The sequence below is a fragment of the Temnothorax nylanderi genome, unplaced genomic scaffold (assembly GCF_030848795.1).
Source record: "Temnothorax nylanderi isolate EJ_2023f unplaced genomic scaffold, tnyl_v1.0 TNYL_tig0238_pilon, whole genome shotgun sequence".
Taxonomy (NCBI): Eukaryota; Metazoa; Arthropoda; class Insecta; order Hymenoptera; family Formicidae; genus Temnothorax; species Temnothorax nylanderi.
This window is the reverse complement of record NW_027249300.1, coordinates 181632-195095: the sequence shown is the minus strand read 5'-3', so window position 1 is coordinate 195095 and position 13464 is coordinate 181632. Positions and strand designations below refer to the sequence as shown.

Below are 13464 nucleotides of genomic sequence, written 5' to 3'. Positions count from 1 at the left end.
AAACAGAATCGTTTCGTTTATGTGAAAAATGTATTTAAGAAATCGCGCGTTACATAATTGTTTCGTTTGTATGAAAAATGTATAATATTTAAGATACCGCGCGTTATATAACGTATCGCTGCAATATAACGTATAAAATATAATATTATGTATATATAGTTTTATAATAAAATATTTACTGGCATTTACTGAAAGCTCAGTGAATTTCATTGAAATGGTATTTTCATTAAAATAGTACAAAAGGATGTCGATAATAAACCGATAAACGCAGAGGAGGATTCACTTGATTCTGAAAGGGCATACGTCAAAATTTCGAAGCTATCTATATTATTTATGTACAAAAATTAAAATTTATACAACATGCAATATGTATATATACGCTTTGAAAATTTGACATTTGCTCTTTTAAAACCGCACCACAGACATAAGTACTTATAATCTTGGAGTAATAAGTATTGAAAAGCAAGAGAGAAACGTTATTATTGCTCGTTTTATCTTATTTTTCATTAAGCAATCGCAAAAGTAGAACAAAAAAAAACAGTTATTCGATGTATATCTGTGGCTTGGTATAAAAAGAGAAGCGCATAAAAAACTAAGGATTTCAAACAACTAAATCTTTTCTTCGCGCTCGTAAATTCTATCCAGTTTGCATCGCTCTAAGAAACGGTATGCAACACATCAGCATCCGCATATTAATAACCGCGTTAATTAAATGCACGCGAGTAGAAGGCTTTAAACACGTCGGTGCGCCTATATAGTTCGAGCCTCCGGCGCCGCCTTCGCCGCGAGTATTTTGCTGCGTAATTACAACGGTGCTTGATATTGTTTCGTTTTCACGCTGCTATTTTTTTTCTCGCGTCCGGTTTTACGCAATTCCGGTGTTACGGGAAATGGACTACAACCTTGGCGATTAACGACGAAAATAAAAGTGATGAATACGGCCGATTTTTACATTGCGCTTGAAGAGACCTCGCTATTATTCATATCGTTTCGACTGCACCGTTTAAATATATTACTGTACATTTTAAGTATATCACGGATCAACCACAAGTACGATCATTCAAATCTACATACGCAATAAAGCTAGCTGTAATCTATCATCAAAGCTTGGATAATCAGGTTTATCTCGCTCTCTCTTTTCTATTTCTTTTTCTCACTCTGTTATCACACAATCCCACAAACACGCATACACATATATTTATATATATAGAGGAAGTTCTCTGAATTCCATACACCTTGATTTGCGAGGTATCGTTTGACTATAAGGTTAGTGTGCGTTAACGTGATATTATTACCTGTGAAAAATTCACGGGCATTCCTTAGGAATTCTTAAAAGTCCTTAAGAAAAGTCTCGCGAATGATAACATAAATAATTATAATCCGCAAGTAAATAATCCGAGAATGAATTGCCTCCTCAACCACGGCAGGCCTACTTGCGTTTCTTCCTTGAGATTAAATTTCTCTTGCGCATGCACGATGTTATAATCATTAAAAGTTCAACTCCATTAACGACTTGTGTGCCTCTTCGAAGAAATCGTATTTTGCACTTCACGAAAAGAAAGTCAGCGTTATTACAAGGATGATTATTGACAAGGACGCAACGAAGGACGAGCCTGCAAAAACGTAAAAAATGCATTAAGAGCAAGAATTTGCGAGTAAGAGCGAATAAAATCGAAATGCATTTTCCATAAATAATTATTAATTTCCTCGTTTTAGATGAGATGCGTGTTAAATACATCGGTTTTCACTTACCGGCGCTCACGCACTTGTTCTCGCTTAAGATATAATTGTCGGCGCACGTGCATGTGTTAGAGTTACACGTCACAGACTTAATCGACGGATCGTTCTCGTAATCTTCGGCCTGGTAACACTCGTAATTGTTCGCGCACTCATCGCCGATCGCTGCAAAACGATGAAAACGATTAATTGTATCATCTCTTATGACGTGGTGCGGAGACAGAGATTTTTGGAATTGGATTTTTTAAAATATGACGCGATGATTCTACGGGAGAACTATCGGTTGAAAACTCTCGAGTACCTTTGTTGGAAAAACATCTCGTCAGCTCGTGTTCGTAATGAAAATTCTGCTCGCACTGGCACATATTGTCGACGCAAGTTGAAAACTCGAACGTTGCCGTGCACTGTATTGACTCCGTACATTCGTCTCGGATCTTTTTGGCGGCCGCCAAACACTTCTTGCCGTCCATATTCAGCACCGTTTCAGCCGCGCATCCGCATGTCATGTTATCCGTGCAGATAGCACCCTCCACGTGCGAGCATTCCTGGTTTTTCGTGCATGGCTCATTGTACTCTGCAAACGTGATTACACTTAGAAAAAATCAAATAATAATACTGACAACTACAATATGACATCCGCAAGTGGTTTTGCAAAGTCGTGAAAAAAAAGTTATGAGAAAATGGTACTGAGAATTATGAAAGTATGGTCAAGATAAAAAATGTGCTGTAATTTAATATTTGTATATAACTGCAATAGTATAGAAATTATTAGTCGAATTACTTTGATACAGCTGGATGCTGGATGTTAAAGATTATTTCAGTAGTCGCATGAATTATTAAGTATAAGTAATGAAATAACACACACAAGACAACTATAATATATAGCTACAGATTCCGTACGATGAATTATATTCTTTCAATATTAATAGAAACAAGATCATGATATACAAATCATTTTAGAAGAAAATGTCATTTAAGACACTCGTCACGGATTGAAGGAGATACCAGGTTCGAATCCTGGTTGAGATAATATTTTTCCGATAAATTCTTTACGGTAATTTAGATAGGATGCTTATTAGTATCAAAGTTAAATCGATATCGATTTAAGTGGGAGGGAGCAGGGGAGATTTTATTATTCCAACGGAAACTGTGTTTTACTGTATGTTAAATCCGACAAATAATTAGCGCGCAGTTTATTAAGTTGAAAATATGTGCGTACTTGGAAATGCACAGAAATATTATTAGGCTACCAAGATCCAGTTCGGACCAAATAGTATTTTCTTATAAATTGATCTGTATATTCTTTCAATTCAGATAAATACATATTTTAAATGAATTATTAACGCCATAACCGCACTATGACATATCTTTTGTATCAGTAATATGTTTTTTATTAATGCAATTATTTTACAGTACTATTTTTTTATAGTCCATTCAACCATATTTACTACAATTAGTTAATTATTATTACCATATATCTTAGTTTGTTTCTTAGTTCATTTTTCAGAACTTATTCATTTTTCTTACCGCAAATTCGTATTATATAGTCAAAGTTTTATTTCTCCTGAATTTTCTAGTCGCTTGTACTTTTGCTACTACTTTTTTTCTCTCTGTATACGTATGCTTAGGATGAGCTTGACTCGCGTTATTTTGAGCGGCAATTAATTTACCAAGTAATACCCGTATTTTGTTAGTAGAAATAAAATTGTTAGTTAAAAAAGTGTTTGAAAAGAATATTAGATTAGGGACAAAAAATTATGAAGTTAAAAGTTTGATTGCGAATAATTCTTATCGGTTGAATTAATTCTTTCATTTATCCCGGAACAAAATAATTCAAGAACTTGTGTTCGTCGATCAAAGACTTTTCTCAATAATGTCATATCGTGATCGACACGCGAATCGATGGAATCGATCAAATCATAAAGAAAACTTGAATTTTTAATCTTTCTTTACAAAAAATTATTCTGTGAGAAATAAACATTATTATAACACTTACCGGCTACTTTCCAGCATACGTTGTCTACGTAATGATAACCAGATATACAAACGCATTTACTGTCCTCGCAAGTAGTGTTCGCCACAAACGCTAAACATTGATTTCGATCTGTACAAGAAGCCTCAATCGCGTTGATCTCTGTTTAAAGAAATCGTATAAGCGTTAAAATTAGTTACTAGAACTACTAGAAATAAACAATTACATATAATAATTAAATAATTAAAAAATGCCAAATTATATTTAAACTAGAAAAATTTCAAGGATTACTCCCGCTTTTCACGACGACTAGACACGACGACGACAATATTTATAAAAGAATTGTCGTGTACTCCCTACGCTTACTTTTGACGCAATGTTGTTTATTGCTCGACGGCACGTAGTCTTTTAAACAAACGCACTGGCGAATAGTAGTGTTGCATATTCCGCCCAAGAAGTTACAGTCTTGGGCGTGTATGCACGTTCGATAAAGCAGCGGACCTAAAAAAAGAATTATCTTACAGTCATTTTATTCGAAAGATTCGGCAAATAAGACAAGAACTCTAATATATTCGAGTCGCGTGGCTGATCACCTGAAATTTTATTCTCGTGCATAGATGCGTTGATGCTAGAGCAAGCTTGAACTCCCGTGTCTACTTTTGGACACATGCATAACCCGTCTTTGCAAAAAGCGTCGCTCGGAAGTGTCGACATGCTCCTACAATCTGACGTATTTCGGCATGGGATAAGGGTATCTGCAATTGAATCGGTCGTTTCAAAAAGCGTAAACGAAGAAACCTTCTAAGAGCGATAGATAAAGACTGCATCAATGATGTTAATTATTCATTTTTTCATTTCATTGTCAGAAAAATTGTCACAAACCACGTAATGTGATAATGGAAATACACAATGAAATACATCATGGACCTCTTTGGCCGTAGTGTATTTCCAAATTCGCTTTATAACTTAAAACAAATAAATTTCTTCTTCAAATATTTTATTTGCAAAAACGCATAAACGTGTCCTTAGCAATGACCGATTCAATCAAAGACATCTTTAGAATGTTCAATTTATCTAAGATATACGAAACAATTTACAGACTTGCAAAAAGTAGAAGACTTTCAGCGAAAATAAATAACGCTGTTTATTTATGTCCGAATAATCTGCGGCCTTTGTCAAGTTCGAGATTGAGATTATGGGCGCGCGAATTAATTTTATAATCAGTAATCAATCATGTGTAATTATGGTATGCGTGTGTCACGGTCAAATTTCTCCTAATATAAATTTATTGAAAAGTACGTTGGAAAGTCGTAAGCACTGTGTACATATGCGTATGACTCGGAAGATGCGGATGATTTATCTGGAGAATGTTTCACTTATACATATATGCAAAGTTAGGTATTAAAAGTGATAAGCAAATAAGCGGAAACGTATTTTGCACTTTGATAAGAAAATCCTGCATTATTATGATTCACACGGATAACGTGATACATGTGAATTAATATATCATGACATAAACCGTAACCGTTGAGCAACATATTTGATCCAACTGTTATGATTGAGCAAATGTAATCATTACAGGTTGCTAGGAATTGTGTACAACTGTACAAGATATCCAGAATTCTTTGGAGTCGATTCTTTCTTAGGTAAAAGAATCTATAATTATTATTAATTACGCTACCAAGTTTAATTAATAATTAAATTATTAGTGACATTAAAAGTCATTCGGAGTAAATCTGAAATATTAGTAGCACATAGCAATTAGTTTTTAGTAAGTGTATTCTTATAAATTATAAATTATTATCGTCATGTAACATCAATTAAATTAATTACAATTACATAATTCAGAATATATTTTTGCGCGAGAAAAGATATATTTAAGAATATATTTCTTCTCGCGCAAAAATATATTTCAAATTACATATTAGTAATTAATTTAATTTAAACTGGCGACAAGGAGTTCGAGGACAAACGTGAGACAAATTCCGAGGGAACTCTTCTCGGAAGAAAAGGTCACCCGGGTATTTTGGACAACATGATGTTTATATGGCAGCGCAAACATTATCTCGTTCCCTGCGATCATGCCAAGCGTACATGCTTCAAAGTCGTGCCGCTAAGTTTCGAAGAGCGTGAAAATCCGCGACGAAAAATCCTCTACAATTACCGCGCCATGGGCTGTCCGAGATTAACAAGGCAGATCGATCGCGTTGATCGAGCGAGAAAAATGGCACACTCACCGATCTTGTCTCCGTTCGTAAGCACTATCGCCAGCGCGATCGTGCTCAGGACTACGCACGTCCTCATGCCGGCTGGACACATCTCTCCTCCTTCCGAAAATGATTCGATTTGCAATTTGCGGTTATTTCGCTCACCGAGCTCTCTCGATCTACCTACGTGCGGACGACTAACGATCAGTCAGTAATGCAAAATCGGTCTGCAATCGGTTTGCGATGGAGCGTCGGCACCGCGTGTGCGACTGACGAGTGACGAACGCGGATTCAAAGAGCCGAGCGCCGAGCGTGCCGCGAGTCCTCCTTCTTGTCCCGTTTACTACTTATGTCTCTCACCCCGCGACCACTCGCTCGCACATTTCTGTGTTCGTCCCTCTCTGTGTCTCTGCCCCCTCCCACTACGACGGCGCTAATTTTCTCCCGGCTCTGGATGGATCGGAGCCACCGATAAATCCGATCGACATTTTCGCGCGTTATGCTAACGCTCGCAACGTTATACAACACCTTCGAATTTCGCAGAATTATTATTTCAACTTTCTGTTACTACGATGAGCGAGTATCGAATACGTATCTCACTAATTGCCTTATCTTTAATTTAAGTTCTTCGTTAACATTGTTATATCGTTTCTCACTTTTAAATCAACATATATGGCCTATCTTACTTTACTTAATACACCTATATCTGATGAAATTGTACTAAAATTACTGCTTTGTACCTTACATTTAATTATAATGGTTAATTCAGTTATTGTTTGTCTTTTCTTCTCTCATGTATCGTATATTCTCATGCATAAATTATTTCACTAATATTTGTTAATAACTTTTTTAATTGCTAAGATATTATTATTTATTCTATGATTCTATGGTTATCTTTGTATACTCTTAAGATCTATTCACACATATCTGTACAGTTTGGTCAGTTTGAAGTCAGTGATTTTCGAGATGGCTCAGCTTATGAACGATGAAATATTATATTAAGTGTAATTTTACCGTAAAATTTTACCATAAAATTACGCCATGAACATATAATATTCCATTTGCATCCAAATCCACGACTCGAACCAAAAAAAGTGATCCGCTTGGCACGGAATGATTCACAGGCAAACTTATTGACCGTCGTAAAACCCGTATCAGACTACGGATTGGGATTGAGATTGGATTGAAATTTAATCAATCAGAATAGAGAAAACTGATCTCAAGTTTAGTCAACTTTGCTCTGATTGGTCAAATTTCAATTCAATCTCAATCCCAATCCGTAGTCTGATACGGGCATGTGTGACGCGTTCGTGAAGAAGCAAAAATATCGTATGCAATAAACACAATGTCACTGTACCGATACTGAACTGAGACTGAACGATCCGAATACGATACTGTGCCGGACGTGGGTGAACTTGTGAACCATCCAAAAACAAAGGAACGATATTTATCATCAGTCATTACTGATACTGACAGGAAATCACAGAAGAGCGGATATGGCATTACGGCACTGGTACGTCACAGATATGTATAAATAGACTTTTAAGTTAAGTTACATATTCGCATATATGAATTATCATTGTTATTATTGTCTATTGTTATTTTAATTATATTGGAGATCTAGGCTTGTACATTACATTATCGCTGATGCCTTTATCTCTTAAGGTACAGTTTATCATACTTTTGCTTCCATGTACAATATTTTATATTACTCGCACTTTAATAAAATTATTTTATTGTTGTTGTTGTTAAATCATGCAAATAGAAACAAAGTAAAGATTCTTAAAAGGAGTCAGAAGCATCTACTTTTGTATACACAGTAAAAAATTTTGTGTCAATGGAAGTCCACTCTCAATTTTGTGTTAAAATAACTCATTCATCGTGTTATTTTTGACATTTAGAAATGTTATAAATGTCGATATAACATTTCTAAATGTCAAAAATAACACGATGAATGAGTTATTTTAACACAAAATTGAGAGTGGACTTCCATTGACACAAAATTTTTTACTGTGTAGGAAGACAAAGCAAAAGAGAGAGAGAGAGAGAGAGAGAGAGAGAGAGAGAGAGAGCGTATTTGCGTTTTGCACGAAATGTGCCTTTTGTGTTTCAAAGTATTCGCGATATTATAATCATTGTTTAGTAACAAAATTCTAACGTCTCTGTATACTTTATTGTTGATATCTTTGCCTAGCGCATTTTCCATTTCTAACACAATTTCTTTTTTACAGAAGCAAAGGCTTTATAATAACTTTATTTATACCTTACAGAGTTCGCTTCCTATTTCTATTATATAAGCCGTTTTTATTCACACTTATTACTACATTTTTCCATTTCTTATAATCGCAATTTAAATTCGTTTTCACGTTTTCATTTCTTTTATTACAATACATTCGCTTACTGCGTTGCTTACTTCTATGCGTTTATTAATTCATTTACTTTTTATCGTTCCCAGAGTTCTCCTTCCCTCAATCAATTTCAATTCTTATAACATGAAAGCCAGATGAAACTAGATCTAAACGAAACTATAAGCTTCCGACGTTTCGCGACTGTTTTACATTGTTAACCGAAAGTCAGCAACTACGAACATTGCATTCGCTGATACTTTACTATAATATAGTATATATTAATTATGAATATTGAAACGTGTAGATGTTATGTGAACTGTTTATAGAGATCTGTTTATAGAGATTTCCGACATATTAAGTAAAATATTCATGCAAGTATTTGCTTTCTTCATTTCCTCGTAATTTCCGATGCACGTCGCATTCAACTGGCAATGAAATAAATGCGACTTGCGGCGCGAATCGCCACCGATGAATTAGACGAGATGTGACGAGTATCGTGCGAGAGTGTAAGGCCACGTTTTATATGGTAACCATTTTATAATGATAATGAATCCGATGAGGTTGAATTAGCAGAATAATTGCTATCACGGCACGAACTGTCGTTCGTGAATGAATGGCTTGGCCACACACAATCGCCCTAACACATAATTAAACGAAGTATGTTGATCGTATTACAATATTACATCATTGGTACCGTTTCAGCGATTTTTTCCCTTATTGATCATCATCCCCGATTTAATTGTGACGAAGAAAAAACGCCCCGCTCGAAATGTGCAAATTGCTGTATTAATGTCACTTGTTTGATCCTATTGCTTTCTCGCGATCTTTGTTACGATTTTGTCGTATAAATGATATCGAATAAGTACGCGGGGAACCTCCCACTGTGTCTCTCAGCTCCGTCGCCCGTCGGCAGATTGCGAATTCGCAAATTGATGACACGGCATGTTTTCTGTTTTCATTTTACACAATACAATGTCAGAGAAATGACAACGTCAGGCGGCGTATCAACTTCTTTCATAAGCCGCAATTTGTCGCGGTTCGTTGCTTAAACTATTTTCTCTTTCCGCCGCGAGTAACCGGCATAAATCATCAGTCAAAAATGAGAGAAGTGCTATCGCGTTCCTCGTTTTAAATCAAAGTAAATCGACGCCTCTACCATTCTCTTAGTGTCCGACGACAGGCGCATTTTGCTCGATATAAATGAAGCCTCTGATTCACTCCGAACAAGATATCGCTGGATACGCCTAGAGATAACGTTTATCTGACCAGAGCGTACGAATATACGTCCCCTAGCGGAAGGTGCGTCATGAGCCCGCTATCTGGCAGTCGCCTGGATGTGCCTCACGTTTGCACCTGAGCACAGATCTCGATTCCAATGACGGCTCTCGTCTGCATCTCCTTCATTCTCTGCTCGCTCGCCGGCTACGCTTCCTCTCAGCAGGATTGTGAGTGTACCCGAATTACGCGAATTATCGCATAATTACCGCGTAATTCCCGACATTAGGTTCGACGCAAGTCGGTTGTGTTGTGTTACGTCACACGCGGCGTAAAAGAGAGATTTAAGTAACTATATTCTAATATAGATTCTTCTTTTCAACCATCTTTCAGATGTTCTAAAAAATGAGGATGCTTAGATATTCTCAGACTCAGGGAAGTTTTAGATCTATATATTTTTTGGTTTTTTTTATACATTTGAGATAAGTTCCAATTTCTCAAACAGTCCTCGAATTTCAACATTTAGAAAACGTTATACCTAGTCTTTTAAATATTTTTAGATATTTCTTATACGATCTTTATATTTTTGTAATCTATTAAATTTAATCTTATATCTTAAATTGTTGCGTTATTTAATTGGAATCGATCGTTATCGAGGTATCTATTGCTGATAGCAGATCACATTAGAAATTAAATTAATTTCCAGATGGCAATTCATCGTTATTTAATTTGTAATTGTCTCGCCGACGATTAATCGACTATCAGTCATAATTAAAGCATTTTTGATGGTTTTAGCGGAGCGCGCTGCCGGGTTTGTTGGCGAGAAATGCGAGAGGGACATCGATTGCATCGAGAATGCATTTTGTCGGTGGCAAGATGTCTGTCTATGCGATCCGTTTTACTCGCCGAGCCTCGATAAATCGAAATGCATCGCCAGTAAGTTCGCTATATCGATTATTTCCCAAGCGAAAGATAATCGGGATCGCAATATTATACGCGGATACGAGTTGACCTATACTGAGAAGTGTAATGTTGGCCAAGTCAACAAATACGAAGAGTTGCCGACATATATAATTCGCATACATAATTTATTATAGATATTTATTATAGATATTTATTATAGATATTTATTATAGATATTTATTATATATATTTATAATTTTTAAATTTTCCATCGTTCGGTTACGTTAGGCAAGCCGTGTTACAAATTCATGCTATTGTACATTTACATCAACTTGTTACATTTCCCTTGCCTTTACAAGACATAAAAGAATAAGATAAAATTATTTTCGGAGAATAAAACTCCTTGCGTTTTGTACAGCTGTTGGCCTGAGTTGCTTGGACAACGTACCGTGTCAAAGCATAGCGAACGGGGAATGCAAGCAGAACACCTGCGCCTGCAAAGATGACTTCTTCCTGGACAGCAATAATTCTTCAAATTGCATTAGCAGTAAGTAAAAATTGCGATTCTCGTCGTGCTGAAATACAGAGAAAAGTCGCGGAAGGCATCGGAGAACAGGCCCGGCCTTCGTCCTCTGCAAGTGGTTGAAAGAAAGAAATGTTGCAGGACCAGCTAAAATTGGCGACCGCTGCCAAGCAAACACCGACGTGTGCCAGGAAAGTTTCAATTATGCGTTATGCATCAACGAGAGGTGTCAGTGTATCACGGGATATCATTTCGTAAACGAGACCAGGGTCTGCGTGCAGAGTCGAGGTACGCACTAGGCACTTGCATTTTTCTTTTTCCACGAAGATAAAGGAAGACAATCGATTTAAGTCTGTTTTTCTCGCGCTAGAAAAAAAATCGTCGAAAAGTTGAATTAAGAAGACCGCGCAGCAAAAAATTAATGGATAAGCTAACCTTTCGAAAGCTTTCGATCAATTAGAATTTTAATCAATTTTTGCGATTAGTTTGTAGCTTCATCGAATTTTTACTTTCTGCTTTGTAGAGTCGATCAATTTGGTTTTCTGAGAGAATTGTGTTTTCAACGTTACTTTATTATTTTACAGCCTTGTACTATACTTGCTCGCACGACTACGAGTGCTTCGAAAACAATAAGTATGCGGACACAATGGAGTGTAAGAATCAACAGTGCGTGTGTAAGGAAGGAGAGCGATGCAAAGGTTAATTAGGTTTAATTGCGCCGTCACAAACTAATTCGGTCCAACTCTCAAACGAGTCGCTTGAGTTTTTACCTCTTTCTTTCGCAGGCTCGCTGATAACGTCCGCCGGAATACTCGTGGCAATCGCACTCTTCCTACAACGAGTCGCTCGCTAGTAAATTAATGCATGAGAAATCCAATTATTTCGATCGATTTGGCGATGATTGAAACAATTTTGATGCGCAAAATTAAGACAACTCAGCGTAATAAGTCGTAATTTTTACACTTTCAATTTTAATAATTTAGTTATCTATTTGTGTATCATTTTTATATTGTATTTGTACTTTTAATAAATGACTTTAAATACAATAAGTTTTAGAAACAAATGTAATAGAATTTCACAAAAATTCTGTGGTTGCTATCGAAATAAGAAAGCGTTATGTAAGAAGAAATATTTATCCTTTTTGTTTACTTGCCACGATACATAGATCAATTTTTTCTGTTTTCCCATAATCCTACATTTTGAGAATACACATTTAATTTTATCTATAAATTTATTTATTCTTAATAATCGTGAAAAACTCAAATGTGATTAGAAATCAAACATGTATAACGATAGGGCACAGAGCCGCAACAAGGTGTTCGCGTTAAATTATTTTTAATAGATATTTTCCAACCATAATAACTGCGCGTCGACTTTAATTGTCAGACTTGCAACACAGCTGTGATTGGAGTAAAATCCCCTCCCTCCCCCTAATTAAATCATTTCGATTTAATTTTGATGCTAAGCATCTAAATAACTAAAGAAATTATTGCGAAAAATATTTATCTATTCCATTTTTTATCTATTTATCGATAATATTTTCAATTAAGTATAGAAAGAGAAAGAAAATGCAAATAACGATAAAAAGAAAAAGACAAATTTTATGATTAGCTGTAATTAAGTTAAGCTGTATTTTCTTGCATTTGGAGATGTATTCTTTGTAGCTATATTTAGGTACGACGTTATACTAATTGTAAGTCAATTAAGCATGACATGGGACACCATTTTTTAGAGACGCTTTGCGTATATGTTGTGTACAATAAGATTAAGATATTTTTTATCGATTAATTCCGAAATGCACAAAAGTCGTGCATTCCGAAATTCTTCGAAAGAAAATATCTCAATTTCAGTAACACCGAGTGTATGTACATTGACGTGTCTTGCAATTTTCGGTCTTCGGATTTAATAATCTTCTTTTCTCTTCTTTTCGGTTAAGCTATTTTTTTTTATTGAACGATTGCCCGTGAAATTCGTGGAGAGATATACGCGACGATAAATAATAAAATATAACTTTCTGATTCTTTTGACTAATTTTCCAATTTAAAAGTTTAATTTTTTTAATTTAAAAAATATTTTAAATAAATAAGTAGCAATTATTGTTTTAAAAAATTGCTTTCAAAGTATCTTCTAAATTAATCTATTTTTTGTAATTAATATTAAGATTGGCTAAGAAAGTTTCGTGAATTGTTAAAATGACTGAAAGCGGGATTCTGCCAATTTAAATTCTCTTTTGCAATTAAACAACTTAAATTGGTGTCTTTTTTAGAATAACAAGTAAACGATTTACAATTAAAACAGAATACACCATTAAATTATTCAGAATATATTAACCATTTTCTTCATATACAGGGTACTGACACAGTATAACAATACCCAGTATCGACACGGAACGTTTTTAGTGGAACTAAATTCCGTATACATTTAGGAATGTGACGGCCTGTATGTGTGACAAAGAGAAAGATACTTCTCTCTCTTTCTTTCTTAAGCGTTCGTACATCTCAGAAGATGGCGGCGAGTCATGTGACCGCGACACTACATCAAAGGTGCCGACGCTCACTG

General features: G+C 35.5%; 2 protein-coding genes across 3 annotated transcripts; one reads left to right on the top strand and one right to left on the bottom strand.

Annotated features, from left to right (window-relative positions):
• Positions 1 to 11: 11 nt before the first annotated feature.
• On the bottom strand, positions 12 to 6288 carry LOC139779700 (uncharacterized). 2 transcript variants are annotated; one of them, XM_071718143.1, is made up of 7 exons: positions 5947 to 6286; positions 4303 to 4464; positions 4076 to 4210; positions 3734 to 3871; positions 2039 to 2311; positions 1753 to 1902; positions 12 to 1613 (listed from the first exon to the last, which is right to left on the bottom strand). In XM_071718143.1, the coding sequence occupies exons 1-7, from the start codon at positions 6026 to 6028 to the stop codon at positions 1549 to 1551; spliced, it is 1005 nt and encodes a 334-aa protein (XP_071574244.1). In that variant the 5' UTR covers positions 6029 to 6286; the 3' UTR covers positions 12 to 1548. The 2 variants fall into 2 exon arrangements, with proteins under 2 accessions (XP_071574244.1, XP_071574245.1); XM_071718144.1 differs by lacking the exon at positions 4303 to 4464 and having other exon boundaries at positions 5947 to 6288.
• Positions 6289 to 9238: 2950 nt separating this feature from the next.
• Positions 9239 to 12065, top strand: LOC139779717 (uncharacterized). The gene is made up of 6 exons (XM_071718179.1): positions 9239 to 9709; positions 10275 to 10415; positions 10801 to 10929; positions 11047 to 11193; positions 11490 to 11603; positions 11691 to 12065. The coding sequence occupies exons 1-6, from the start codon at positions 9640 to 9642 to the stop codon at positions 11756 to 11758; spliced, it is 669 nt and encodes a 222-aa protein (XP_071574280.1). The 5' UTR covers positions 9239 to 9639; the 3' UTR covers positions 11759 to 12065.
• Positions 12066 to 13464: the final 1399 nt, after the last annotated feature.

Bases quoted from the DNA above. Each gene is read 5' to 3' on its own strand.
- LOC139779717 (XM_071718179.1), top strand. From the start codon at position 9,640: ATGACGGCTCTCGTCTGCATCTCCTTCATTCTCTGCTCGCTCGCCGGC. The intron at 11,194-11,489 runs GTACGCACTAGG...ATTATTTTACAG, and splicing joins GGTCTGCGTGCAGAGTCGAG to CCTTGTACTATACTTGCTCG. The intron at 11,604-11,690 runs GTTAATTAGGTT...TTTCTTTCGCAG, and splicing joins GGAAGGAGAGCGATGCAAAG to GCTCGCTGATAACGTCCGCC.
- LOC139779700 (XM_071718143.1), bottom strand. From the start codon at position 6,028: ATGTGTCCAGCCGGCATGAGGACGTGCGTAGTCCTGAGCACGATCGCG. The intron at 3,872-4,075 runs GTAAGCGTAGGG...TTCTTTAAACAG, and splicing joins TAAACAACATTGCGTCAAAA to AGATCAACGCGATTGAGGCT. The intron at 1,903-2,038 runs GTACTCGAGAGT...ATCGTTTTGCAG, and splicing joins GAGATGTTTTTCCAACAAAG to CGATCGGCGATGAGTGCGCG.